This window comes from Salminus brasiliensis, chromosome 22, assembly GCF_030463535.1.
Source record: "Salminus brasiliensis chromosome 22, fSalBra1.hap2, whole genome shotgun sequence".
Classification (NCBI taxonomy): domain Eukaryota; kingdom Metazoa; phylum Chordata; class Actinopteri; order Characiformes; family Bryconidae; genus Salminus; species Salminus brasiliensis.
Genome location: NC_132899.1, coordinates 12632414 through 12659338, shown reverse-complemented (window position 1 = coordinate 12659338; position 26925 = coordinate 12632414). Strand labels below are relative to the sequence as shown.

Below are 26925 nucleotides of genomic sequence, written 5' to 3'. Positions count from 1 at the left end.
TGACTCACATGTTAACTGAATCGTTGTGTAGCATCCTTGGCATGATCATGGCCGAATTGTTGACTTCTGACTAATAAAACCCAATAATAATAATAATAATAATAATAATAATAATATATAATTGAACCTCACTTAAAAGAAAAACCGCAATGATGACTTTAGACATTTTCCAAATCTATTACACCATTTTATTCGCCTTACTGTTATATATATTTATAAAAGGGCAGCTTAAAACAACAGAAAATCCAAATATCGGAGCGTCATATTAGACTTGAGTCTAAGACCTGATTAATTTAATGGGCTACATTTTTAGACCAGCCAAATTTTTCCTCACTGTGGTAAAATGTAGTTGTTGGACATGCATATGTTAAATAACACACTTCAATTTAATTTCCTCTCTGTGCTTTTCGAGTCGGACTCAATGTGAATCAGACTCACTTAACCTAATAAAAAATAAAAATAAAAAATAAAAAATCTCACTTAGCGACAAACCGCTTACCCTGAATCAACGATTCGTTGACTCAGACGCTAGTTCGAAAGAACCGGTTCTGTAAACTGATTCGAACGTGTCATCACGACTGTAGGCTCTGTGACTCCTCCTGCAATCAACACATTCAATTGGCTGTGGTGTGGCGGGTCAGTCGCCCTCTACAGCCAATCACGACCGCAACTGCTGAAAACCAACAGCTCGGGAGCGCCCCCTACTGGGGGATTATAATAATCTCAAAGCTCAAAAGGTTTGTATGGTTTTATCAACCAACTCAATATTTCTTTTACATGACAATTATATTACATTTTCCAACTAAATTAAAGATAGTAGTTGGCGTGAAGAATGACCTTAAATCCCTAGGAAAATAAGATCTAAACAAACGTAACAAATGTAACGAATTTAAAATAATAAAAAAAATAAAAAAATGCCAGTATACCACAAACTAAATGTAATGCCATTGATTGGGCATTCACAGAATATACATCCACAGCTACAGTTATTTTTGCAGCTCGGTTTCCATACCGGGAGAGGTGGACTGGTAAAAGAACAGCATGTTTTGTAACCTGCTTTCCCTAATATGGGCTCTTTAAAAGTAGGGAAGAGAAGACCATTCAGGGCAGTCGTTCAGTAACAGTAAGGTAGACATTTCGCCCTTGATCAGCTGATTTCACCCTGACCAACCCTCAGATGCAAAACATCTTCAACGCTACAAGTTCAGCCGGCTGGATTTAGAGCCAAGATAAAATCCAAGTATGATTATGTAAATACAAAGAATTCATAGGTTTTTAAATTTTTATATTTATTAACAAACTGGCTCACAAATAATTTTGGAAAAAAAACAAAAACAAATTAAAGACATCTTAAAAAAATACAAAATGTACAACATTTATACATTTGGTGAACATTCATAAATAGCAAAATTATTAATAGTAATTGGCGTAAACCAGTACAGGTTTTGTTCTGATCATTTATTTGCACACACATGTGTAGAGTAGAGAGGCTGAGCCTGGCTGTTAGGGCAGGGTGAGGCTGATATGAATGGTGGAAGCACCAGCAACCCCTGCAGTCCATGCAAGATTGAGTTAACATACTTAAAAAAAAGAAGACAGAACTCTTCAGTTGCAATGTCTTTGCATTCGTAATGTCTTGATCATGCACATATTTCAGCGAAAAAATAAAACGTTTTCAATAAAATCTCAAAAATAACTGGGATAATATAATCCTCCATATCTGTACAAAAAAAGGGAACAGAATTGTTACATGTTTTAAGGTGATAATATAGTACTGTACACACAGAACCGATCAGTGCTTTTTAACAAACGCCTCCCCTTTTTACTCTGATGTGTCACCTTTTGCAAAAGTTATGCCAGCACTAAAGCACCAGTTAAAAACTTTACACTGCCAATGCCCACTGGGTCGCCCTGCCATGCTGGATTTATGGGTGGATGGGAGCGTGCGCGCACAACATACGGCCCAAACCGCCATGAGGTCCTGAGGTGGACATTTAACACTATGCTAAAAGCACTGTGGCACAAGGGCTTCAGAACAGTAAGCACTATATGAAGTGCCTGAAAAGGAGACTACAGAAACTACAGGTTGAAAAAGTAATCAAAATAAGTAAGTAATCAATGCATGAAATATAGAATATGCACAACTATGTAAAGCTATGATATTTTGCACATATGACATTCTCCTCAGGCAGAACACACTGCATTTGGTGTGAAGGCCTATTTAAATATGATTCATACAAAGATGGCATGAAATAAATAAATAATCAAATGCAAAGACTAGTTTGAGCCTCTGGTTAAGACTGGTAGGATTGACTCAGGTATAATCAACAGGAATAAGAACTTACAATACAATATCTACAGTAAAGGTTGCTTATCGGACATGAAAAGGATAAGATCTGAAGATCATGAAGCAATCTCCTCCAGAATCTTCTGCAGTAACTCCCTTTATAAGGGTCCAGAGACAGGAGCAGGGGATCATTAGAAGGCTAAAAGGGTTAAACAAGGGCAAACTAAAGGAAGGATTAAATGCAGGGCTCGCTGCATTAAAGCAGAAGGGCACTCTTAAAAACAAAGGATGTTGAAAAATGGTTCTTTGAGCGATTAAACAAAAGAACCACTTTTGGTTTTCAAAAGAACAGGCTGTGCCGTGCTGTGTGTGTGAAGAACCTTTTATCAAGTGAAGGTTATTTAGACCTTTAAAAAGGTTCTTTACGCTCATGGCATCGCTGGAAGAACCATTTAAAGCACCTCTATGTTTACAGTTCGCACTGCTCTCTGTACCACTGGCTACTCTAACATGACTGCAATGAGCTTCAGTCTACGCAAAGGCCCGGCTGGCTTTCAAAATGATATCTCCGTGTTCTTGGGAAGCAGATAGATAATGGTCAAACAAACCAGTAAAAGCCCCATGTATTAAGATTAAAACAACGATGAAATACAACTGAGGCAAACAACACGAGGTAGAATAGCAATAAGCTTGTCTGCTCTCTTTCCCAGTAAAGACTGAAGTCTTGGTTTGGAAAAGGGGAGCACAAACATCATCTAAAAAGCCTAAATTAAAAGTTATGTTTGCAGTTCAGAATTGCAGATATTAAGTGATCCAGCCCCAGCTGTGTGATGAGAATGCAGGCAAGCATTGCTTCTTATCAACGCATGCATGTGTATGCAAATTATTCAGTCCGTTCTGGCTGACATTCACATATGTAAACAACATAAGTCAAATTTAGAAAAGCAGTTAGATGGAGCTAGAGGAAGATGTGTTCTATTTGAACAAGCCCTCTTTAGTTTAATCAAACTAGTTAGAGCTGCTGCTCCACCTGTTCACAGAGTAGAAAAATAAACCTGTTTCCTGTGTCTTCTAATTATTACTCATACGCTACTTTCACAGCTGAATTTCCAACCAGAGATCTGACCAAATTTCCTGGTCTACGAAGAAGCAATAATGAAATGTTTTAGGCCACTTTCTAGCTGACATCTGTTTAGAGACCAGGTAGTCAACTTCAGCCATCAAGGGCTGTTGACTCGTACGTCACATGCTGCTGGAATAAATACACTATATGGACAAAAGTAATGAAACACCTGCTCATTGTTTCTTCAGAAATCAAGGGTATTAAAGTTTAAACTGCTTTTGTTGGAGTAACTGTCCAGAGAAGGCTTTCTGTTAGATTTTGGAGCACTGCTGTGAGGATTTGATTGTATTCAGTGACAGCAGCATTAGTAAGGTCAGGATGTTGGATGATTACCACCCCACCTCATCCCCAATTACCCAACTGATCCCAAAAGTATTGGATGGAACACCAACCGTCAGTCCAGAGAACTAAGTTCCACTGCTCCATAGCTCTCCATAGACTTCAAAACACACAGTTCTCACCATTAAAAAACGCAACTTAGTTGGCCTGAGCATATTAGGCAATGCTCAAAATTAACCTAATTTCCCAAATGCCTCGCTCCAGGACCAGGACGTCTGTAATGGAGCATCATTTCTTTCTCTAAGTGCAAAAATTGTTTCCCCTGCAAACACTTGATGTGAGGTATTCTGAAGGACATACAAGAGATCTTCACATTCAAATCTGTTAGATGCAAGATGCAAAAGGCTCCTCAGTGTTTTGTGCTGCAAGATAGGAGAAAATCAAATGTAAAATGAAATCTCTTGACTGACCAGGTGTTCAGGCTTTCGATTTTGAGGAGCATTAGCCCTGAAGCGATCCAGCATGTAAATATGATCATATATGACCGTAACATGCTGTAAAATCATTCCATGTACTTTCTAAAAACCAATACGCATTATTTAGATTTCAGTCTGACCTACTGTGTCATTAGCAGGTAATGAAACTAGAAGAATGTATGATGGGGGTCAGGGAACCATCTTAATCATTTTGTAGTTTTCAGGAGTTTTTCCTCATGTAAACTGTAAAATCCTTACCTTTCCCCACACACAGACCTTGCTTTATTAAAGTAAAACTTAAAATTAAAAAATAAATAAAGTCTAACTTAAAATTCAGCTTAAACAGAGTGAAGCTATAAAAATAAAGAAAACATTAAAAAATTTAACTTAAACTGAAAGCTATTGAGGGACATCAATGAGAACAGATACTGTCCTCCGTATTTTGGTGGCTTTGGAGAGGGGGGTCAGTGTTTGAGTCAGGCACTGAGCACTCCTCTGAAGACTGTGGAGGAGAGGGAATCCTCGCTGTACTGCTGGTCATCATTGGAAACTATGAGCTTGCTTCATGATAGTCCTGTGTTTTAGCAGCTCAGAAAGGAGAGTTCATTCCCAGCTTAGTCTCAAACTGGAGCTTCTGACGTTTCTGGTATCGCACACGTACCCTGAAACAACAGCATGATTTAAATGATTATAATATATATATATATATATATATATATATATATATATATATATATATATATATATATATATATATATATATATATATATATATATATATATATATTACTGATACAAAAAATACCAGTAATGTTGTAAAATGTTAAAAGGCACCACTGCAGATATTAACCAATTATTCCGTTTTGATGTCAATTATTATAAAACTGGCCCCCAACTGTGATACATAAATAATCATAATCTTAATGTACTTTGCATAATGCTTAAGCTTTTTTTGCTCTGACTGTAATCTTACCTGATCTCATGTAGTTTGACAGCCTCGTTGATCAGCACCACAAACACAGCGGACAGCGACACCAGCAGCCAGACCACCATGGGCACATGACTTAATGTAAACTCCAATTTTATGCTTCGGTCCTGCCATAACTGATAATCTATTGTGGCCTGAACCACCTGACCCAACAGCCTGACAGAGACAAGAGAAAGAAAATGAAGAGACTGATGAAGAGGTTTAGATGTCTACTATTATTACTAGCCTGAATGTGATACAGTACTTTTACTTCAATTGTTGATGAAAGTTGTTTCATTCATGTAAGTGGTACTGTATTTAAGACCGTACTTTCCAGTCTTATAGGACCTCTAGTTAAAGACACAGAAGACTTACAAGCAACGTAATGGGAATACACAACCACTTACACAACAGGCACAGTAATACACCACCACGTGTTGCTGAAGGGGTTCTTCCTCCACAGTGGCTGAGAACGATGCACATAGCTCAGAGAGATTACCACTGGAACAAGGGAGAGAAAGAAGGAGAACTAATTATTCCCACATCTTACACAAAGTCCAGTCTTAGACATTTTGAAGCATTTTCTGCTTCTCACCATCTAAGTAAACATGTAAAATGATGCCAAAGTCTGGACTCTGAAGTGCTCAGTCTATCGATCTGAGAAAACCAGCAGCTTCAGCAGGTATGCAAATGTTCTTCTTTTCCGTCTGTTTGATTTTCTCAGTATGAGCTTCTTGATCAGCTCAACATTTTTTCAGACCCACAGTGTGGAGTCATCTTTTCACGATGGAAGGAAGGGCAGAAACACCTGTGGATTTTGGAGTAAGAGTGGAGCTACTCTCTCAAAGACGAAAGTTTGAAGTACTGTGGAAAACTAGGTAATCTAGTGGGCCCGGAACATCTAAAAACTAGGACATATATGGTATACATCTTAAGGCTCTGAGGGCAAGGCTGGAGTCCTCTACCAGGCAGGGTCAGATGAAATGATAAAACATGAAACAAAATAGAGGCCATTTAATGCCACAACCTCATCTTTAAAATAAAGAGCAGATATTTTTTGGTCCCAAACTTTTTTTTAATCACCATTGATGATTCTACGCAGCCGGTGGCTATGCATGCCTGTTTTTCTGATATTCAAATAACCATACCCATCACTAGTAGTGGTCATCACATTGTGGGCATAGGTAAGTGCCAGTCAGTAGATCTTACCAGTATGCAAAGCCAGGAAACCTGCCATGACTTTCTGGATGAGCAGCAGACCATTAGACAACTCGCCAAACCACTTTGGAGCATCTTTATTTGAGCTGCAATTGGGGTGCAAACAGATTAAATGAATAATCAATAAAAAAAAAAAAAAAAAAAAAAAAAAAAGTGTCAGACTATATAAAATAAAAAATATAATTAATGTCAGGGTGTGTACCTAGGGGTGAAAATGTGAACAGTGCTGGAGTTTGCAGCTATAGCACACACTTCCTGCAGAGAGAAGCCAAAACCCAGCAGGTAGGCACACATAGTCAGACCAAACTTGAGCAAGAACCAACCCAGGAAGTACTGCTGAGTCTAAAGGAAGAGAACAAAGACATATTTTATATTCCTCACTTGGATCCCAAGTTAAATAATGTTCACGGACACACCTAGATATATGCAGGGGAAAAGAATGTGATATTTGATGCGGTGTTTGTGCCCTTTGTCATGAGCCATAACCAACCTTCCGAGGAATGGCATCTAGATTCTTTCCAGTAGCAACTGTCATCACAGAGCTGTCTGGTGGCTTCCCCAATAAGGACACACTATAAAAAAACAATAAATGAGACATGATAACAGTACAGTAACTCATGTGTATGTGTATGCCTATATGTGTGCATGAGTGAGAGAGAGAGACTGATACTTTTTTCTCCCCTACCTTAGCAGTGGGTAACAGAAACAGGAAAGCCACAGAATGTCTGTTATGTTCATTGGAGGGGGAAGCTGGGTAAGACAGGCCAAAAACTATCAGAGAATAAGAGAATGTTATTTAACATAGTTATTAAGCACTGAAACTCAAAATGGTTTGTATTGAGTTTGATAAAATTAGAATATTAGCAAAGACGCTATACAGGTACAAACATAAATATTTAGCTTTTGTTCAGCAATGTGTGTATATGCATAGATAAATGTGTATCTATTTCTTAGTGTTAAAAAAAAAGAGCAGTTTGTGCTGCTTCATACAAAAGTAAAAATCTGTTCTATATAGTAATGTATGTATATATGTATGCATGTATGCAAGCAAGTTTGTAAAGCTAGTTTATTTATTTGCTTATTTTAACAATATTAACTATAAATGTCATCATGAAGATCCTGAAGCACATCCTGACTCTTTCCCCCCATGTGGATACCTTATTTTTCTTTAAAGTTTTGCAAATTAGATGCCCACTAGCTTAGTTCTTTATCATTTTCTGTTTCTGTAGGCTGAACATTTAAAGCATAGGTCAAACACTGTGGTAGATGGCTGAGCAATCACTGGGGTAGTGTCACATTAGCTGTGGTTGCTGTGCTCACCTGAATGATGACCAAGGTGAGCTGGCACTGAAGCAGGAAAAGGAAGCACTTGCGAATCCCAGATGTGGTGTGCCTGGCCTATAAACAGAATATTTGAGCATAAACAAACCAGACTTTATTTTTTTAGCTCATTTAGTTTATTTCATACAATAATTCAATGACCGAAGTGTTGTGTAGTAAAGCTGAAATTCTGAGTTACTGTTGAAAAAATATAACCCGTGAACGTTTCTGGGCGAGTTTGTCTGTGTGATACCTGCTCTATGAGTTTGACGATGCTGACGCTCTCGCCATGGTGGAAAGAGACAGAGCAGCCAAGGCTGTTGAGACGAGCGCTCAGGCTTTGTGGGGTAAGTTCCTCTCGTTCCTCACCCACCCCGCAGCCAGCTGCATACCCAAACGTCTCCCATGAGCACCGTGATGGGTACAGGGGGTCCAGAGAGATACTACACCAAAAACACAAACACCCTAAATATGCTTCACTTCAACATACCACAAATTATTAACAAATATAGCGCAGCAGAGCTATTTTTCCCCACCTGAGGTCACTCTGCAGGAACAGGCAGCTATTGCGGAAGTTAGCTGAGCTCCCCAAACAGCAAGTCACCTCTCTGTTCTCCTGCATAATTTTCATCATCTCACACATGGCTGCAAGCATGCACACAGACATTTTCTTGAGACACTGTTTTTGTCCATTTTGCCTTCAGTTAAGTTCACTTTAGATTTACATTTATGGCTCTTATCCGGAGCAACTTACAAGGTTACTCGTATTACAGAGGAGGGCCAATGTAATGTTAGGAGTCTTGCCCAAGGACTCTTATTGGTTTAGCGCAGGATAGTCACCCAGACCAGGAACTGAACCCCAGTCTCCCACATGGTGTGGTACCGGCCAGTAGTGGTGTTATCTGTTGCGCCACACCAACCACGCAATGAATGAATGTTTAAAATGAATATTCATAATAAAATAAAATAGAACCAGAGACTCACTTTCAGGTGTGCAGTCTGTGAAAAGGGGCACCAGCAGAGGCACATTGTCAATGTTCTTCAGGTGAGGGCGAACCTGGTGAATACCACGAGGCAGCTTGGCCTACAAGACAAACAGAAATTTTATAGCTTGGCTCTCTCACTGACATGGCTCAATTCTCATAGTAATCACAGCTAGAGGAAGACACTGCATACTCTGTTGCAGTCCTCCAGAAAGCTGGGCACATCACTGTCCGTGGGCTGAAAGCTGGCAAGATCAGACTGGCCTTCATCCTCAGGAAGTAACGGGCCCTCAGCATCATCCCTAGAATCTGTGCAAAGACAGATTAACTTATTCTAAGTCAACAATACAAATGTGCATGTACAGTTTCCATTATTCATACACGATTGTAAAACTGTACCGACACAAACAAGAAAACACAGCATACCCTGCAGTAAATCATCGTGTACAGAGCCTGCCTGGCTGGGACTGGACGGAGCTCCATCACCATGGCCATCACCGTTAGGGGTTAAAGAGATATGACAGTTCCAGCCTGTTTCCAAACCCATCTTCTCTGCAAATACCTACAACACAAACACATGCAAATTACTACCCACACAGCAGCACAAATGTTAGAATATTTACCAGCCCACAGAGCATCACATTCAGTTTTCAGTGTTTTGCAGTTCAAACAGCTTTGCACAGAGATAGCTAGACACTGTATTAGGGCTTCAGGTAATCTAATTATTTCTTTAATTGATTCTTCTATTAACAATTGATATTACCTTACTGCGTAGCTCATCCTCTCTGGAGAAGTAGACAAAGCGGATGCATGCTCCCACCAAGTTCTCAATGAGCCGCACTGTGTCCAAACGGGCCTGGAACTGTGAGGACACCATGCCCATAAAGATCTGCCCACTTAGGGCCTGAACACAGTCTTCCTTTTCAAGAACCTCTCCAATGCCCTCTGGAACATATGCAGACACAGAAAATTGAGATGAGTCTGAAAGAGGGCAAACCAACCATTTTCCTAGTTCTAAATCCCATACTGTTCCCATTAAAATCATGCGACTCCCACCTATAAACTTTCCTACTTTTTTAAAAAGTCATTATAAAACTAGAGCTGAAGGTACCTGTGCAAGGGCAGATAATCCAACAATTTCTAACTAGCTGATTCAAGTTTAGAACAAGTATAAATACTTTTTTTTACACATTAGATAATCCCCCTTTCCATCTCCCTCACCATCGGAACTCCAGCTGTTGCGCCGGCTGCTGTGTTTGATGGGTGTAGTGCTGGGCAGATCTACTCCGGAGAAGAGTGTGGGGCCTGGAGCCAGCTCCACACACTTTCCATTCAGCTGGTTGGACAGTGAAACCTGCATAGGCTTATAGGCAAAGGCAGAGCAGTAGCCTGACAGACAGGCACGCTGGTAGAAATCCAGAACCTTCTTCCTGTAAAGAGGGTAATCAATACTCTTCATTATGAGACAATGCAGTATTACAATGCATTTTGTACATTCCCAAAACATCAGACTGCCTGGGTGAGCATCTGTGTGCATGTGTTTCTGACCTGTCAGAGCCAGAAAGCGGGTATATGTCTGTGCCATCCCAAAAGTCTGTGCAGGCCTCCAGGATGAGGTCAGCCGAGCCGTGGGAGAGCATCTGCACATTGTCTGAGAAAAAAGGAAAAGGTCAGTGACAGCGCAGACCAACGAGCATAAACAGGAAACAAGCAGAGACCGGCTAAGAGGTTCTCACTGGTAGTGCTGTCCCGGACCAGCAGGCTGATCAGGTGGCTGATGGGTGGCTGGCGTTTGGTGAAGTGGTGCAGACGGCGTGGCGCCGACTCTCTGGCCTTCTCCCCACAAGGGAGCTGGTACAGGGCCAGATGGTTCTCCTGTTTAAAGAGTTCTCTCGCTCCGGGAGTAAAGCCTTAACAAGGGCACCAGGACATGGCATTGTGTCAAGCAGGAAGTCTTTTTATGTACAGTACAAAAGGTGTCTAAGCAACTGAGTACACACATTTGCAGAGGGTACCTGGGGTTTAACATGCACCAAAATCAGTGTGGCCAACAGCTGCAATTTCTTCAAGCTGGTTCTTATCCAGCTGTTACAATAAAAAATATCTTTGTGAGTGTTGTGCCTACCTATTAGCCTAGACAGTTCGCAGAGGCCCCAGGGCACATGCACAGGTAGCACAGCACCATGGCTCTCCTGAAGGGCCAGGTTGGACAGGTGGTCTGAGAAGCGACACAGCTGCTGGGTGACTGTAGAGTTGCATAGGTTCAGCATGATGTTGAGGCCCAGTGGCTTCAAAGAGGACAAGTGGCCCTGCCAGCCCGAGTCATCAAACTGGATGCTAACAGGGTTCTGCTGGTCCTGAGACAGGCTCAGCATCTCCAGGTGATAGTCACAAACAAAATCTTCTGCCTCACACAGACCCTCAATACCACACAGCTAGCAACACACATACAATTGCAAATTAGGAAACAAGACACTTATGCTTCATAACAAGGAAATGTGCGTGTCTATGTGAAATGTGGTACCTGAACACTCTCCTCTTCGCCACCCTCTGTATCATGGCTAAAGCTCACGTTGGAGCCGGACGGGTGTTTGGAACGTGTGCTCTGGGGACCCCGTCGAGTACGGTGAATGTCGCAGGACCGTACAGGGTCATTTACCATCTCACTAGGCTCGGGCTCATTGGTTAGATGTACTGAGGGTTCAAAGGCAGAAACACTTAGGAGAGCCTCAACTTCCTGAGCCTACAGAGAGAAACGAAGAAAAATACACAGATTTGAAAAGGCTTAGTTTATACACACAATCACTTAATCGCTAAATCACTGATAAAGGAGTGTTCCAGGATGCACTCATGTGCATTTATTATTATTATTTTTATTTTTACACTTGCTCACCTCATCTCGGTCCTCCTCTCCTTCCAGACGACAAAAAGAGTTGATGGACAGGTCATCCCTCAGGTCATCCTGACTGTCGTGGGGTGGCTCGACACGCCCGCTGAAGAAAAGCACAGTCTCTGGGCTGGGGTTGGGCCAAGAGAGCACACCCTGCTTATCCACACAGCACAATACCTGTAATAGTAACATATGCCATCAGAAGACCAGGAGGAATGTGTGTACTGCCCCATTTCACTGTTTAAACCACCAAAAAAGGAATCTAAATTATTTAAAAAAAAAAAAAACATTTTATATATATATATATATATATATATATATATATATATATATATATATATAGTTCAGTCTGCTGAGTCCCTGACATTCTATCCTCTTGGAGGTCAATGACAAGCCCACACATCTGTGATTACACCCACTTAATGACAGACCGACAGACTAGACCTAAGGCTTATTACTCAGGAAATGAATGAATAAACACTGCAAAATGACTTACTGGGTTATTGGGTTACAGGAAAAATGCAAATGTTTATTTCTTTATCTGAGGTCAGTCTGTGTGTGCGTGAGTGAGAGTGTGAGGCACTCACAGTCACTGAGCCTAGGTTTTGCAATAGACTGGAGGTGTAGCACAGCGTCTGAGACTCTCCTTTCAAAACACAGAGTAGGTGTCTCCACACACAGCGCAGCATCTCCTATAGACAGATGGACAATGCACACATACATAGTCAGAGTTGTGTCCCTTCTCTCCCATGAGTCACAACCCATGGTTGGCCTGTAAAAGGATCTACAAGGTGAAAGCCAAATCGCAAGCAAAAAACATAAATAAATAATCATAATAATAATAATAATAATAATAATATATATAAATGCAAAAATTCTTAATCTTACACTTTTTAATTCACATTTCACACTTCATTAGTTATTGTACATCTCCTCACTGTTGCAGTTACTAAATCATTTGACTGCAGTGCAACACACACAAGCATGCAGATACAGGCCAGCAGCTTGTTACATCCTGTTACATCTGCAACACTCTGTACAATTGCGGTGTACAGCATCTCAGAATGTGCAACAAATAACATACGTGGATGAGCTACAACAGCAGAAGACCACATCGGATTCCACTTCGGTCAGGCTCACATAAAACTGGATAGTTGAAGCCTGGTCTGATGAATCTGAGTTTTTGTTGAGACACCCAGACGACAGGTTTAGAATTTGGTGCTGACAGCATGAATCCATGGACACAACCTACTTTGTGTCATGGAGTCCATGCTGGTGGGAAATGTTTTCCCTGGTAGAAGTTAGGCACATTAATACCAATCAACCATTTATTGGAAGTCACAGCCTATTTGAGTACTGCTGCTGACCATGTGTATCTCTAAATATACAGTGTTATGGATACTTCCAGTATGAAAATGCACATTGTCACAAAGTAAAAAGGTCTTCTCAAAACGGGTTTCATGAGCACAACAATGAGTTCAATGTTCGGATCGGAATTCAACAGCACACTTCTGGGATATGGTAGAACAGGAGAGTTATGCATAAAAGTGCTATGGAAAAATCACCAGGAACAGCAATCATGTCAATATAGACCAGAATCACAAAGAAATGTTTCCAACATTTTGTGAATTTCATGCCTACATAGAAAAAATATAGTGTTCCTAATTAAGAGAACGAACACTCAAAAGTGGGAAAAAATGCATTTCAGAACCTCACCAGTGTGTCTTTTTTCGCCACTTACATTAGGTCAGATAATGTGATTAGAGCTCATTCCATGAAGCACAGCCTAATAGCAGGAGCATTACACTATCATGCAGGCTGTAAACAAACAAAGGACGCAGGCAGGCGCAGGCTGGGGGAGTGTAAGACTGGTACAAAACAAGAAGTCATAAATAACTAAATAAGTTTGCCACACACTTCATAGAAACTCTAGCCCTTAATACCACTTTATCAGTCAAGCAAGATGCAAAGATAAAGTAAAAACCAAAAAGCTTAAAAGCTGAAAGTGTATAAAAGAAAAAGGTAATAAAGATCAAAAGTGCTAGTGTGGAAAAACTAAACAGAGATTTATCTCTGCAAATCAATGTCTGCATAAAATAAAAATATACATATAATGAAAATAATGGGTGGTGTTGCAATCCAGAGTAGGAGAGAGGGGGCATGTATAGCTTGCAAGCAACAGGGAGAAAGAGGGAATAGAATAAATACAGATGATGTACCTGGGAAGACACCACTTCTGTGTAGCTGCTTAGTGTGTCCTCAGAGAACTTAGCCAGCTGGGACGAGAGAAGAGGTGGATTAAAACCCCTTATCTGCTTTTTAGGGACACACTATGGCACTATGCCTGCCTTGCGCTTGCTTAAAGCTGAATAGACGCTCACAGACACAGCACTGTGCAGGTTAATACAGAAGCCACATGAATTGCATACGTGTTGTGTTACTGAGTAGCAGAAGTATAAGATTTTTGAGAAGATGAGCAATACAGGCTTTATTACCATTTTGTGGAAAATCTATTGTGCTGTATTACTACTATGTGTGTGTATCTTCACTAAATGAGTGGAAGATTGTGCAAGTTGTGAAGGTGCTCAATTAATCACAGTATTAAAACAAGCTCACCAAGCCTGTTGGAGAATTGCGGCTGGATTCTGCCAAAACACGCGCCTCTCCATAAGCGATGACTAGGACCCACATGACTGGGAACAGAAGAGGTAGGATGGGCAGCACTCCCATCAGCTACACAACGCAGGACAAGAAACACAACAACTGTCAGAATAAGATCCACATCTCCTAAAACTTACAAATTACCACAGCATAGACGCCTAGCAACACCTAGCGTCACCAGTGTCAAAACTCACCAGTAGCCAGGATTTAAAAGGGACAATATTATACAAAATACTGAAGTCAACCTATGTTGTTATTGCGTGACATGAGGTACAAGCATACATGTATTTGTGCATTCATTGATCTTCAAGGTTGCACATTCAGTCTAAAACTAAGCAGACTTCATTGTGCATTATAAGAACAAACTTTAGCAAGGAATTTCATGTTCTCTGTGGAAATCCATGCTGCTCTGAATACTTTGTCTGAAGTGTCACTCAAATACAACATATTGGGACACCTACATGTTACACCTACAGGATCTTTTATGATTAATTAATAGGCATTAATATGCAGGTCTAACAGCAGTTATGGTGTCAGAATTGTGTTGGTGACTTTTATATATTATGATCCCTAGCATATCCCGCTCTGGTTTACTGGTAGTTGCTGTGGTTCCTAAACGCTTCTCACAGTGAACCATGAAATATCCAGGAGGAAAAAAAAATAAAAAATTCATAAACTGATTGACATCTTATTGCAATACCATGCTGGAATTCAGTGAGCTCTGTAAAAGCTCAAGAACCCATTCTTTCAATAATGTGTGTAAAGGCAGACTGCAGGGTTGTGCGCTGGATTTTATAAACCGGTGCCAATGGGACGAAATGAAAAACCTCAATGATTAAGAGGTGTGTCCAAATACAATTTGCCCATATAGCGTATGTCCCGGATTTGTTGCCTGTTGCTTTAAAAAAAAAAAAAAAAAAAAAAACACTACTTGAAAAAATACTGGAATCTTACCTGCAGCTGGAAGAAGTTGAACTGAGCTGGAGTGAGGCTGGGAGTTTCAATAAAGTAGCGAATTGTATTCACAGTTAGAAATGCCACCTAGAAAACACACACAAATAAATAAATAAAATACAAAAAAAAAAGAAAATAAAAAGGAAAGGTGTCTGTAATTGGATATTTTTTAAATGTATGCACACTTAAAAGCACATACCAGCACTGCTGGGCAAGCAAACTTCGTGATGATTGACTGCACCGTGAACCGTTCATTATCAAGAGCTGTGATTGGCCGAGACAGGGCAAGGTCAAGGCTGTTCCTGTTGAAAAATGTCATTAATCATCATACAGATTCTGTTCTTCTTTGCAGATTTTTAGAAAACATCATTTAAAAATCTAAAATTGACAAGATAAAAAGATCCTCTTTCAGAAAAAGCATTGCTACAGATTATAATACACTACCTGACATTGTCAAGTATTGGGGTACGGACAACCCTGAAGAGGCGGAATTGCTGGGGGCTGTGGGGTCCCCTTCTGTCATTCCCACGAGGGGAGGGGGGAGGTGAGAAGGGTGGAAACAGGTCTCCAGGCTCCAGCACAATGTGTTCGTCATCCTGGACAGGGAGAGGTTAAGAGTCACCAACACAGTGAGGGTCAGCACACAGAAAACTTGGTAAAACCCTGAACCACAGGAAATCCTGAAGGCCATTTTGCTTTTAAAATGATACACTGACAAAATAGCCACTTGAACACAATAGCTGAGGTATGAATTACCTTAATGCCCCTGAGCGAGGCAAATGCCTCCTGGCCTGGTCTTAGGGCAATGACATCACCCTCCACCAACAGGCTGACTGGTAGATTAACCAACTGCTCATCACGATATGTCCAGTGCAGTGACCAGGATGGAGAGGAAGGGGTGTATAGGTCAGGGTATCTTGAAGGGGCCCATCTGATTGGCTGGCCTCTACACCCTTCCAAATGCACTGATGAAGATAAAGCGCAATATTACGTTAGTACATCTTCATTGTAAATGACCACATTACGGGCAGGGCCTTTTCATTTATATATATTATATATATTACCCTTACACTTTAGTCCCTTCATTCTTTTCTATCTTTTCTTTATCTTTATGTTCTATGACACAAGTTAAACAAAACTGAATGAAAGGAACAAATGAATGAATAAGAGACACATACATTTGCAATGTACATATAAGAAACCATGTTGATCCTAAACTTGATGTACAGTACATGTACAGTTTAATTTCACAGCAAAGAGAAAAAAAAATCAGAAACAAAAAGGTGGATATCTCATGCACATGTGTAATAATCTCTAATCTAAAAAAAAAAAGCATTTTTTTTCTTCAAGCAAACTTGAATCACTGTTGTTGCAATCACTTAAAGGTAGGAATGCACTGATAAGGGAATTCTGGGTTGATACAGACATCTGACATTTTTTCCAGGTACAGATCTGACGATGCCTGGACTAGCATTACAGAGAACTCGAACATTCTGTTTATAGATGGTTACAGATGCGGTAAAATGAGGAACAAAATGGAGGCAGTTTAGCACAGTAGGCCAGAATCACCTAAACATTCTGTTTTTCTGAAATACAAAAAATACATCTTTAAAAACTGACTTGAAATATCTGACAATTGCAATGACTTTTCCTCACCGTTCAGCTCTGAAATAATGGACTTCAGTCGCTGCACCATTTCAGTCCTCCTTAGTTTTTGCTGGCGTCCAATTAGGAGGAGGTTGAGCAGCAGCAGAAGGAAGAGTGCACCTGCATTCACCAGTTCTATGCCTTGACTGAACAGAGAGAAGATTTATGTTATGTAAAATAACACATGCACAAGCATGAATCTGGGTTTTGATGTTGTAGTTTTCCAGTTTGTCCTTTTTAACAACAAGTCTCTCGTTAAAAAAAACAAACTATAGGTCAAACTGACCCCTAGTGGTCAGCCATTTGCCTAGGCAATTGGAGGGTTCATCTTTTACTTAAACACATTATTTAACATAAAACATTTCTGAACGCAGAGGATAAACAGGTTCTCTAAATTGCACGGCAAACCAAACCAACCAACAACAAAAACAAAGAGCTTGTAATTTGTTTACATGTAACGTTAGGACTTTTCCAAGAGGGCACAGTGTTCCAGTAAATTCACACCATTTACAAGACTCCGGTAACTCACCTCTGTTTAAAAGACACTATGTAAAATCCATTAAAACACAGCCTTAGCCTCAACTCACCTGCCTTTTGGCTGGCTGCCATGGCAACACAGCAAACCAACCACTATGAGAAGTGTGAGGGCAGCTCCAGGCCAATGAAAGCATGAATGGCGGTCCTCGTGGTGAAGGAAGCTCTTGGCCCATAGTTCCTGCAACAATTCCCTATTATGAATTCAGCTGAACCAATGCCTGTACAAAGTTTACACTAACATCACAGTCAATCATATGAAGCACACCAGGCTGGGACTCACTGACCTGTAAAGTGGATCTGCGCTGGCCGAGCTTCTGGTGCTGCTCCAGCAGACTGGAGAGCTGGTCCCGGAGGGTTCCCAGAGCCTGGGTTGTGGAGAGACCCAGAGGAGTTGCTCCTTCCTCCTTAAATAAAGGGTCAGATTAGTCACACTATCAGACAATATAGGACTTATCCTTGCAAAGTCATCAAATGCCTCTGGGCTGCATGGTGGGGTATGGTAACACAAGCTAAACAGTTTAAGAGTTAAGAACTTTGGCACATGGGACCAAACATTTCGGAACAATTTACTGAATGGGTTAGGCCAGAAAGGTCAACGTCCTCCGGTTGTTTAACTTCACAATTTCACTATTCAATTCCCGATAAGGCCAAAAAGAGGAGAGCCTATTCCCACACTATCCTCCTGTTCCGGCTCTATCTTAATCTGACTCCCAGTTGGCTACCGCACAATTTCATACTGGAACCACAAAGCAGCAGACAAGAACAGCAAAGCTATAAATAAACCAAACCGTTTCCCACGGCCAGAGACAGTGAGCCAACATGCTGAGGCAGGGTCTACGTGCATCCACAGCTAAAGGTTTACTGCCTACTTACTTTGCCATCTCCCTCCCTGTCACACACCCACACACCCCAAACCATAAAGGAGGAATTTCATAACTCTGTGTTAGCATAACTACAAGGAGACAAAAACATGTCCACATTTATATATATATAAAAAAATAAAAATAAAAAAAAAATCCCACACTTCTTATTAAATCAGCATACAGACTACTCACACCAGCCTTCCAGAACCAGGTTCCATCTTTCAGGATCATGATTAAGTCCTTGTGTTTGACACAGAGGCTTGTTAGTCAGACACAGTGTGTGTTCAGTGTGTCTGTGGGCGGGTGGGTCAGAACAGGGTGGTGGACAAAGTGTGGGCTGCTGGATAATGTATGCTGCTGTTTCAGCATCCAGCCGGTCCAGCCACCACGGCTTTGCCCCAGCGCATTCAGCCTCTCCGCTCTAGTGCTGCCTGCCAACGAATTGCACAGCATGCCAAAACCAGCTACTTAATACAGAAAGACTGTGGAAGCCCCTCGTTTTATTGTGTTATTGTGCCAAGCTTATTTAGCTGAGCTAATGAGGCTAATGTGGTTAAAAAATATTGGAAGATCGTCTTTAAATGTAGCGCCTTCAACCACAGATGCAGGTCCTCTTCTTCTTTGGTAAAATGTTGTGAATAGCTCCACTGCAAAACCAAAGCAACAAACTTTAGACACCAAACATGTCTTGCCTGATTGACTGGGTTTTAAGTATGCCTTTTTTATTTGGTTGGTTGGTTTCCAGTTACAAAAAACTGATAGATTAGAATGAAGATATTTAATTTCTCATAGCAAGCTCACTGCACACATCATCGTGCACTGACACCCACTGACACAAACTACTGGCAACCATTTAGGGAGTTAGACAAACCACTACCCTAAAGACAAAGTAAAAGACAGGTATTACTTGTTGATGGGATGCAAAATAATTACTGTGTTCAGAGGCACAGACAGACTGCAAGAGGGAAAAAGGCAAAAGTAAGGCTCAGACAGGCCAGCAAAAGCATGCCTCAACCCCTCCATTTAGCAGGCATTCATCTATTTCAGCAAACACAGCACTTTTCTATCTCAGCGGCAGTGATGGGGGCTGGAAAGAGAGGGATGGACAGAAAGCATCCTCAGTGACCCTCCTGCCCCATATACAGAGCCCACAGCTGCCTCTATCATCAGGCCTCAGCTTCTGCTCTCACAGCACAGAAATCGATAGCAGCACGAAGGAGCTGCCCTGCAGAGGACTTTAGTAACGAGCTGAGACACACACAACTGTACCAGGATTTCAAGGACAAAGTCAAAATAGCAATGTGCTACAAAGTTGCACAATCTGAACTGCTCACACTGCACCAGCAACAGTCAAATTACATCTTCCCCATAAACAGACATAAAGAAAGACTGCCCGACTTTCCCACATGCAAATTTCATACTGCATGCCTACTTCCAACAACACAGAAACTTACAAAGAGCAAAGTCTACTTAACCTCTACGACTTCCATTTTCACACAGAAATAGACAATTGCGATGGTCACATCTGCAGTGTTAATTATTAAAGAACACACCAAAGGCGAAAGAACCATAAACAGGAGAATTGGGTAAGCTCAAAGCTCTGCGGAGAATCTGGAATTCTTAAGTACAAATGTTCACATCTTGACCCAGTTGTGACATAACCTCCGGTTCAACAAACCCAAAGTTCCAGCAGACCTTTAGAATCTCTCGCAGCAAAGAACGCACCCAGAGAAGTAAATGGTGCCACATTCATCTACCACTTGGGTCTATTTCTGCACATTTTTATCTGGTATCCTTGCTATATTGTGCCATTACCTAATCAAAACTCCAAAAAACAACATGTATTTTGCTTTGCAGCAGCACAGGAGTTCATCTCTACTGTCCAGGGGACACTTTCTACTAGCATTGCTGTGAGGATTTGACTGTTAGTAAGGTCAGGATGTTGGATGACCACCACACCCCACCTCATCCCAATACTGGCTGGAACACCATCATTCCAGATTACATAGTTTCTCTGTTGTACATCTGAACAAGATGCGGGGCTTTATACCCCTCTAGCCCACGCCTGGTATAATGGCACTGACCGGTTCATCTCAATGGACAACCATTCTCAGAAAGCAGTCATGTTGCACACAAGGACATGTAGTAAAAACAATCATTTGGAGCCCTTAATGACCTGCTGCATCTCTGTGGGAGTAATGATTAAGTGATGAACAAGAGTTTCATGATCTAATTCTAATACTCAAAACTGGTTAGAGATATTGTTTCCAAACGAAATTAGCACAATATTCAAATATTCCCCAACACAGGCTGCTAATATGTTATTGGTCTACCATTGTATAAGACCTAAATATCCTGCACTTACAGTCTTAATATGAATGAATTGACACATTCTATTGCATGAAAACAGAGAGAGAGAAAGAAAAGAAAAACCTTTTTTTTGGTTTAAATGTTGCGTCAAACTGAATTTGGCCATACAGACACTAAGCTGCTGCAAACAGTACCAAAGAACTACTGTATTTTGGGAGCACTTACAGGATTTAGGATTCGCAATTAAAGGATTGTGGGATTAAATGTACTGCGTCATCCCAATAGCAACAGTGAGTAAGTGTTAAAATAATACAACGAGGCATCATAAAAGCAGAAGTGATCTTGTTTACTGGTGGCGATGATGGGGGTGGATGTGCAGGTGTAGGTGTGAAAAGAGGAGCATTTCTAAAGTCCACTAAAAATATGTTCGACAGCCCATAAACGTGACAGACAATACTTCTTCAAGGCATGTGCAGTTATGTAGCACTTCAGTATATTATGACATTAAACGCAAGTAGTAATGTTATGTTATGTGGACGCTCTGAAATACTGTCAATGAACCCAAGTCATCAAAGATTCATTCTAGAGGATCAGGATCAGATCTAGGATCAGTTCCTCTTATTTATAAATGATCTTACTGACAGGAAGAGACCTTAGATGAGCTCTCCTTGCATGCATATTTGCCCTGGTTTCATAAGCTAAGTGTAATTAAAACAAAAACAATCAAACAAACAAAACAATGGTCTGAATGTCTGGTAAAAGCTTTTAAATATTAATGTATATAATAGAACGCTATAGTTTTAACCCTTTTAAATCCCTGGGTTTATTATTTAGCTAATAATCCTTTTGCAGAAACTATGCAGGAATCCCACAGAGTTCTATCTTAAGGCATATGAAACTGACAGGGTCTATAGGGTGAAACTACATCACCCCATGCACACACACTACTATTTGGATAAACAAAGGCCAAAATAGAGCAGGGATTTCCATATAAACAGTAATAAAACTTTAGGTAACTTAGCAGATTCCCACACTGCATCCTTTCCATTTGAGTTGGTGTTTATATCTAATTAGGCACCAGTATATAATGATATTGCATTTGTTTATTATTTTATGATTTAAACGGGTATATCCTTTGTTGTTACACTACACATACATTCTGCTAAAACCATCTTTAAATTTAATGGTTTTATGTATCAGGACTACATAAAAACCACTGGGCTTTAGAAGATCTTACAATTAGGTAAATACAACCTCTGATGAACACCACCACATGACAAATTACACAGAGTATTTTTTTGTAACAAAAAATGCTGTCAAAATGTAGAAGCAAGTGTGTACACCTCTATTAAAGCAGAGGGATTGGCAGTATTCTGGTCTGGAGCATTCAGGTGTTAAAAATGCTAAGAAAAAAAGGACATCAAAAATGATCTTGGTAAGAAAATATTGCTGCCCATCAATCTGGGAAGGGCTTTAAGGTCTACAGTGAGAGATAATTCATGAGTGTAACACATTTATTTTTTTTTTCTTGTTTTGCAGAGTCGACCATGAACTCTGTATATCAACATATTCTAGAGGCCATCTAATAGATAGCTAAGGCTTAGCCAAAATTGGGTCATGCAAAAGGACAATTATCCAAAGCACACCAGCAAATCTAAATCAGAATGACTGAATAAGAAAGAATCAAGGTGTTGAAATGGCTCAGTCAAAGTCCAGACCTCAACCAAACTGTAATGCTTAAGGCCTTAGACCTTAACAGAGCTGGTCAAAAATGAATGCCCACAAACCTCAATGTGCTGAAGCAACATTGTAAAGAAGAGTGGGCAAAAAGTCCCACAGACCGATGTGAGAAACCAAGTTTAAGTTATTGCTGTTAAAAGGTGGTTCTACAAACATTTTTTTATTGATAAAGTTGAATCTGTTCTGTAAACTGCATTGCTTATTTGAGGCTGTATGTACCTAATTTTAAGACCTCCTACGAACCGGTACAGATTCTTCTATTAATTATGTCATAATACATAAAGCCATCAAATTCAAGGAGGGTCTACTTTATTTGTACACATTACTGTAGTACTGTCCATGCTTAATTTTACCGTCGGGCAGCTTCCCAGTTCTCAGGTCCTAGTGCTCTATTGCTTTATTTGCTTTATTACCTTTTTTTTGCTGGCGGATTCCTTAACACTACGAGATAAGCTCTCTTTTAATTTACCAAACTGGTTATTTTACAGACAACATGCCATACAAAACACCCACTGTATGGAGAAGATGAATGTTGGCAGAATACTGAAGAATGGCAAAGCACAAGTGCTGTGGGAAATAGAAAACCATGGGTATCAAAACCATGGGTATAGCATGTATCAAATGTCAAAACATTGCATGAATAAGTGTATCTAAATTTATTACTGTGACACTGATATGCCCCTCTTTCGAGGGTCTATAATATTATATAATAATCTTCCATGTGAATGATCAAGAGTATGCACACAACCACACTCCAAACACTAGGCTTTTTTCCTGAATGCCCTTTTTATTTCAAGGGGTTGGGACTTGTGGGGTTTATTTTGTTAGATGGCACTGAAACATATTTGACAACGTAAACCGATTTTAAATATCAGGCTTTTTCTTAAAAGAATCAGGAATATCAGTTGCTGGGTATAGGTAGGGGTGGGCAATATGACGAAACTGTGATAAATTTTTATTATGTTACAAGTAAGTGAATCATGGATAACGTCAATGCTTAAAGAACACAGACCAACTGCATGCTGTATCATAGAGGGTGTAATTAGCACTGTTTAATTAGATATAAGAATAAGAATAAGTGCTGCAGATTTTGAAAATAAATCACTAATCTCAGTACGGGAGGTCATTTAATTGGCAGGTTTTTATGCATTTTGTCTGCATGTCAATATACTGTGTACGGTAAAACTGTCTTTAAATATCAAGATAATATTTTTACAATATCACCCAGCCCTAGGTACAAGAATTCCCGTTAATAAAGGAATTAACGACAGGTATTTATTTATGCTAAAAAGACTGTACAGGATTCTTTGAGACCCCTTAAAGAGTCCTTGCTGTAGAGCCTTCCTCCAAAACCAACGGCTCTAGAGAACATGCAGAAAGGTGAAAAGGATAGAGACTCAGTACAATATCAACACAAATAAATTTTCAATTTCGAACTCAGAAGCATCAATCTTGTGCCCTTTGAGCATTAAAACAAGCCTAGAAAGCAGCACAGCAACTCACCTTTTTATCTTGCAGTTCCATGGCAGCACCTGCCCCTCACCATGCTCCGAGCAGAGGCGCAGCACTGGTTGTCACTGGCGAGGGCCCTGGTGGCAGAGGATAGCAAGCGCGTCCCCCGGCCCCCAGACGCTAATCCTGTGAGTACTGCCAGTGTGAGAGGAGCCTCAACACCCAGAGCGATAGTTTGCATGTAGCAAGGGCCACTCACAGCTGCAGTCAATGCAAACAGGCGGATTCCACTTCTGCTTCCGCTGGATCACCTTATGGGAAAATGCCACTAACCTGAAGAACAACAACAAACAGAATCTGTTTAACATCGCAGTTGCAGCCAACACAAGTCTAGAACTTTACAGCTCATATTGACAGTTAGGTTACTGAACAAAGGCCAGAGCCAATTTACAGTACTAGAGGCTATATCAAATCATAGAAGGGTTGTGGTACACTTGATTTTAACCACAGCTAATGTCTGCACACATAGCAGCTATGAAAGCAACACCGCTCTCATCTGTGTATCTTTTTTCCAAGATTTAAAAACTATATCTTGTAAGAGGCAGGTCAAGGCTGAAATAAATAAATAAATAAATTGAAATAAACATTTTTAATAAATAATATAGTTGGATTAAATATTATTAGATAGCAAATTGACATTTTATTTAAATATCACTTATGCTGCTGGGGTCAGTGTCTTGTATGCAAAAAATGCCTTCACATAGATTTTGGTGAGCTTAATAGCCAAGTCTACCCTAATACTTCACAATTCCTAATGCCAAGACTGAACATGACAACAGCTGAGCAGACAACATTACTGTATCATGAGAAAACTGCATCATGAGAAAACTGCATGATCAGACAGCAGAAGTGGCTGCTGTCATGTTTGTTCAGTCTGCAGCAGACATCACGTCACACTGTGGCACACTGCCTCCACTATTTACGTTGGTTGTGTCCTAAAGTCAAGCTCATTTCTGAAAACGGCAGCGACATGAAGGGATGAAGGGAGTGAAAGGATTGTAGGAAGAACTCCTACGTTGGCACATCTGCATTATGTGAAGGTTTTTAAGCATTTAAAAAGTCTCACATTCACAAACCTCTTTTTCAAATATGGTTCTTTAGGGAACCAAGTGTGGTTCTTCAGTGGTATCACTCAAATAACCTTTAGTGACATTGTGTGTGTGTGTGTGTGTGTTTTTTTTTTTTTTAAGAGTGTACATTAGGGTCACAGCTCTGCAGTCAATCTAACCTACAATACCCAGAAACACAGTAAAATGACCCATGTCTACATGTGCTTTTCTCAGGTTTAGATCATGTTTGCTGACATTCACCATAAACAACATAAAACAGAGAGGCGAAGTTTAATTAAACCATTCAATAAAGTTAGTCAGAGTGCTCTGATGTGACCTGTGTCTTAACTACATTAAGAATTGTGCTTTTGGAGTTTTTTTTTTTTTGGAGGTGGTAATAGAAATCAGACGTCTGGCCACAGAAAGTTATTACACGTAATGCTTATGAACACGTTGGCTGACCCCTGAAACTTTGTTCTACAATATTTAATAAAATATAAATAGAAAATGATAAAACTTCACCTCTTATCATCATCAAGACATCAAAACTGCTGGTACCCATCATGGTAAATTTCCCTACACTGTAATTTTAACATTTCAAGGACTGAATTAGTCATGTGGGCCTGTAACTATGGGCATTCCTGCAAGTGAGCTATACCTGGCCATGAATTACTGACCAGGTTAGTACACCTCATTACAGCAAAAGAAAACCTAGTAAAATAGTAAGATTGGGTGAGCAAGGCTATGGGGATAAGGGGATAACGTTGTGTTCATTATAGTAGCTACAACACCAGTCACTGACAATCAAGCACTGCTGGGATTCACTGAGCTGCAGGACAACTCACAAATCTCTGATTTCCTCTTTAAAGGAGGTTGTTATTATTATCATCATCATCATTACTGTGACTAATCACAGACTAACCCTTAAGATTCACCTGCCTCGCATAGCTGGAGAAAGTTTAATCTCTCACTCTCTCCCGATTAACCTGTCATGACTTGACGGGCGTCCAGGTGGCTCAGACGGTCTATCGCCAACAGGGCTGCAAGTTACAGCATGTCTACAACAACAGCTAGCCGGCAAAGCTACAACATCCCGTCCATATAATGCTCCTGCTAGACTGGAAAAGTGGTTGACAAACATCTTATAAGCAAATGTGCCTTTGTTAGAGCTACCGATCTAGAGAAACACACGCACCAGAACATCTGTCAACTACAACCTGCCATGTATTTCCCCAGAACTGGATGACCGGGGCTAACGTCCTCATAACCCGGAATATAATACCATACTGAAGATTTTGTACGAGTCAGGGAGTCCCTGCAAAGACAGCTAGTGCTACATAAACAGTCTCCAAAAACGCTTTCCAAGTCGGGAACGGGAAACGTACGAGAATTTGGTCACTTGTTGTTGGGTGGTATCGCTAGCAGCCTCCGCTGTGCCAGGCTAGCTATTAGTGCTAGCTAGCTAGCTAGCTACTTCCCAGCTAGAGGGCTTAACTGACTTACGCGTTGGCTGCACACAATTAGTGAAAACAAACAGCCAAATCATCAAATCCAAATAATGCCCAGTTTAACTTACCGAAAACACTCGTCTCATCACGTATGGATGGTCTCGTCGACTGTCAGCAGCAGCGTCCCCGTTGAACTAACGCTAGGTGTCTGTCTCTACAACCTCTGGTTTCACTCCCTGATGACGGCCATGTTAGTAGCTGTGACCAACTCTCTCGAGCGAATCGGTTCGTTTGAACCGAATCTTTCATGTAAATTGGTCGAACCGATTCACGAGAGAATATTCATTTCAAATTTGATTAAATAAATAACATAATAATGTCTTTACCATATTATAGCAGAATTGATCTCACTGTTTGTTTTTTATATATATAATGGAAGTAATCTTTATAATTTATGCAATACAATTTATTTGTATGCTAATTATCCAACAATATATATAGTTAGCCTCGCATGAATATGTATTTCGATTCTACGCCATAAAACTAGCTAACTAACTTGCTGGACATTTGGTCGTTGAATGTATCTGTATATTTTAATGACCGTAGAAAAGTTTTCTTCATCTCTTCATTGGTATATTTTAGGATAATGAAGCTGGCTGCC

General features: G+C 40.4%; 1 protein-coding gene across 2 annotated transcripts; it reads right to left on the bottom strand.

The window, feature by feature from the left end:
- Positions 1 to 1268: 1268 nt before the first annotated feature.
- Positions 1269 to 26507, bottom strand: tmem94 (transmembrane protein 94). Of its 2 annotated transcripts, XM_072667101.1 has the most exons (32): positions 26393 to 26507; positions 23759 to 24040; positions 17627 to 17746; positions 17393 to 17520; positions 16815 to 16951; positions 15915 to 16123; positions 15603 to 15754; positions 15358 to 15460; positions 15159 to 15245; positions 14160 to 14276; positions 13763 to 13819; positions 12131 to 12235; positions 11547 to 11720; positions 11178 to 11396; positions 10779 to 11088; positions 10390 to 10563; positions 10202 to 10304; positions 9875 to 10083; positions 9417 to 9598; positions 9080 to 9215; positions 8847 to 8962; positions 8655 to 8754; positions 8207 to 8315; positions 7924 to 8113; positions 7671 to 7748; positions 7036 to 7121; positions 6841 to 6922; positions 6553 to 6692; positions 6342 to 6436; positions 5540 to 5633; positions 5139 to 5309; positions 1269 to 4827 (listed from the first exon to the last, which is right to left on the bottom strand). In XM_072667101.1, the coding sequence occupies exons 2-32, from the start codon at positions 23777 to 23779 to the stop codon at positions 4755 to 4757; spliced, it is 4077 nt and encodes a 1358-aa protein (XP_072523202.1). In that variant the 5' UTR covers positions 23780 to 24040; positions 26393 to 26507; the 3' UTR covers positions 1269 to 4754. The 2 variants fall into 2 exon arrangements, with proteins under 2 accessions (XP_072523202.1, XP_072523203.1); XM_072667102.1 differs by lacking the exon at positions 13763 to 13819.
- Between the last annotated feature and the right edge of the window lie 418 nt (positions 26508 to 26925).

Coding starts and splice junctions, on each gene's coding strand:
- tmem94 (XM_072667101.1), bottom strand. CDS start 23,779: ATGGAACTGCAAGATAAAAAG. Junction 10,564..10,778: donor CGAACTGTCTAGGCTAATAG/GTAGGCACAACA, acceptor GCCCTTGTTAAG/GCTTTACTCCCGGAGCGAGA. Junction 9,216..9,416: donor AGGATGAGCTACGCAGTAAG/GTAATATCAATT, acceptor TTTGTGTTGTAG/GTATTTGCAGAGAAGATGGG.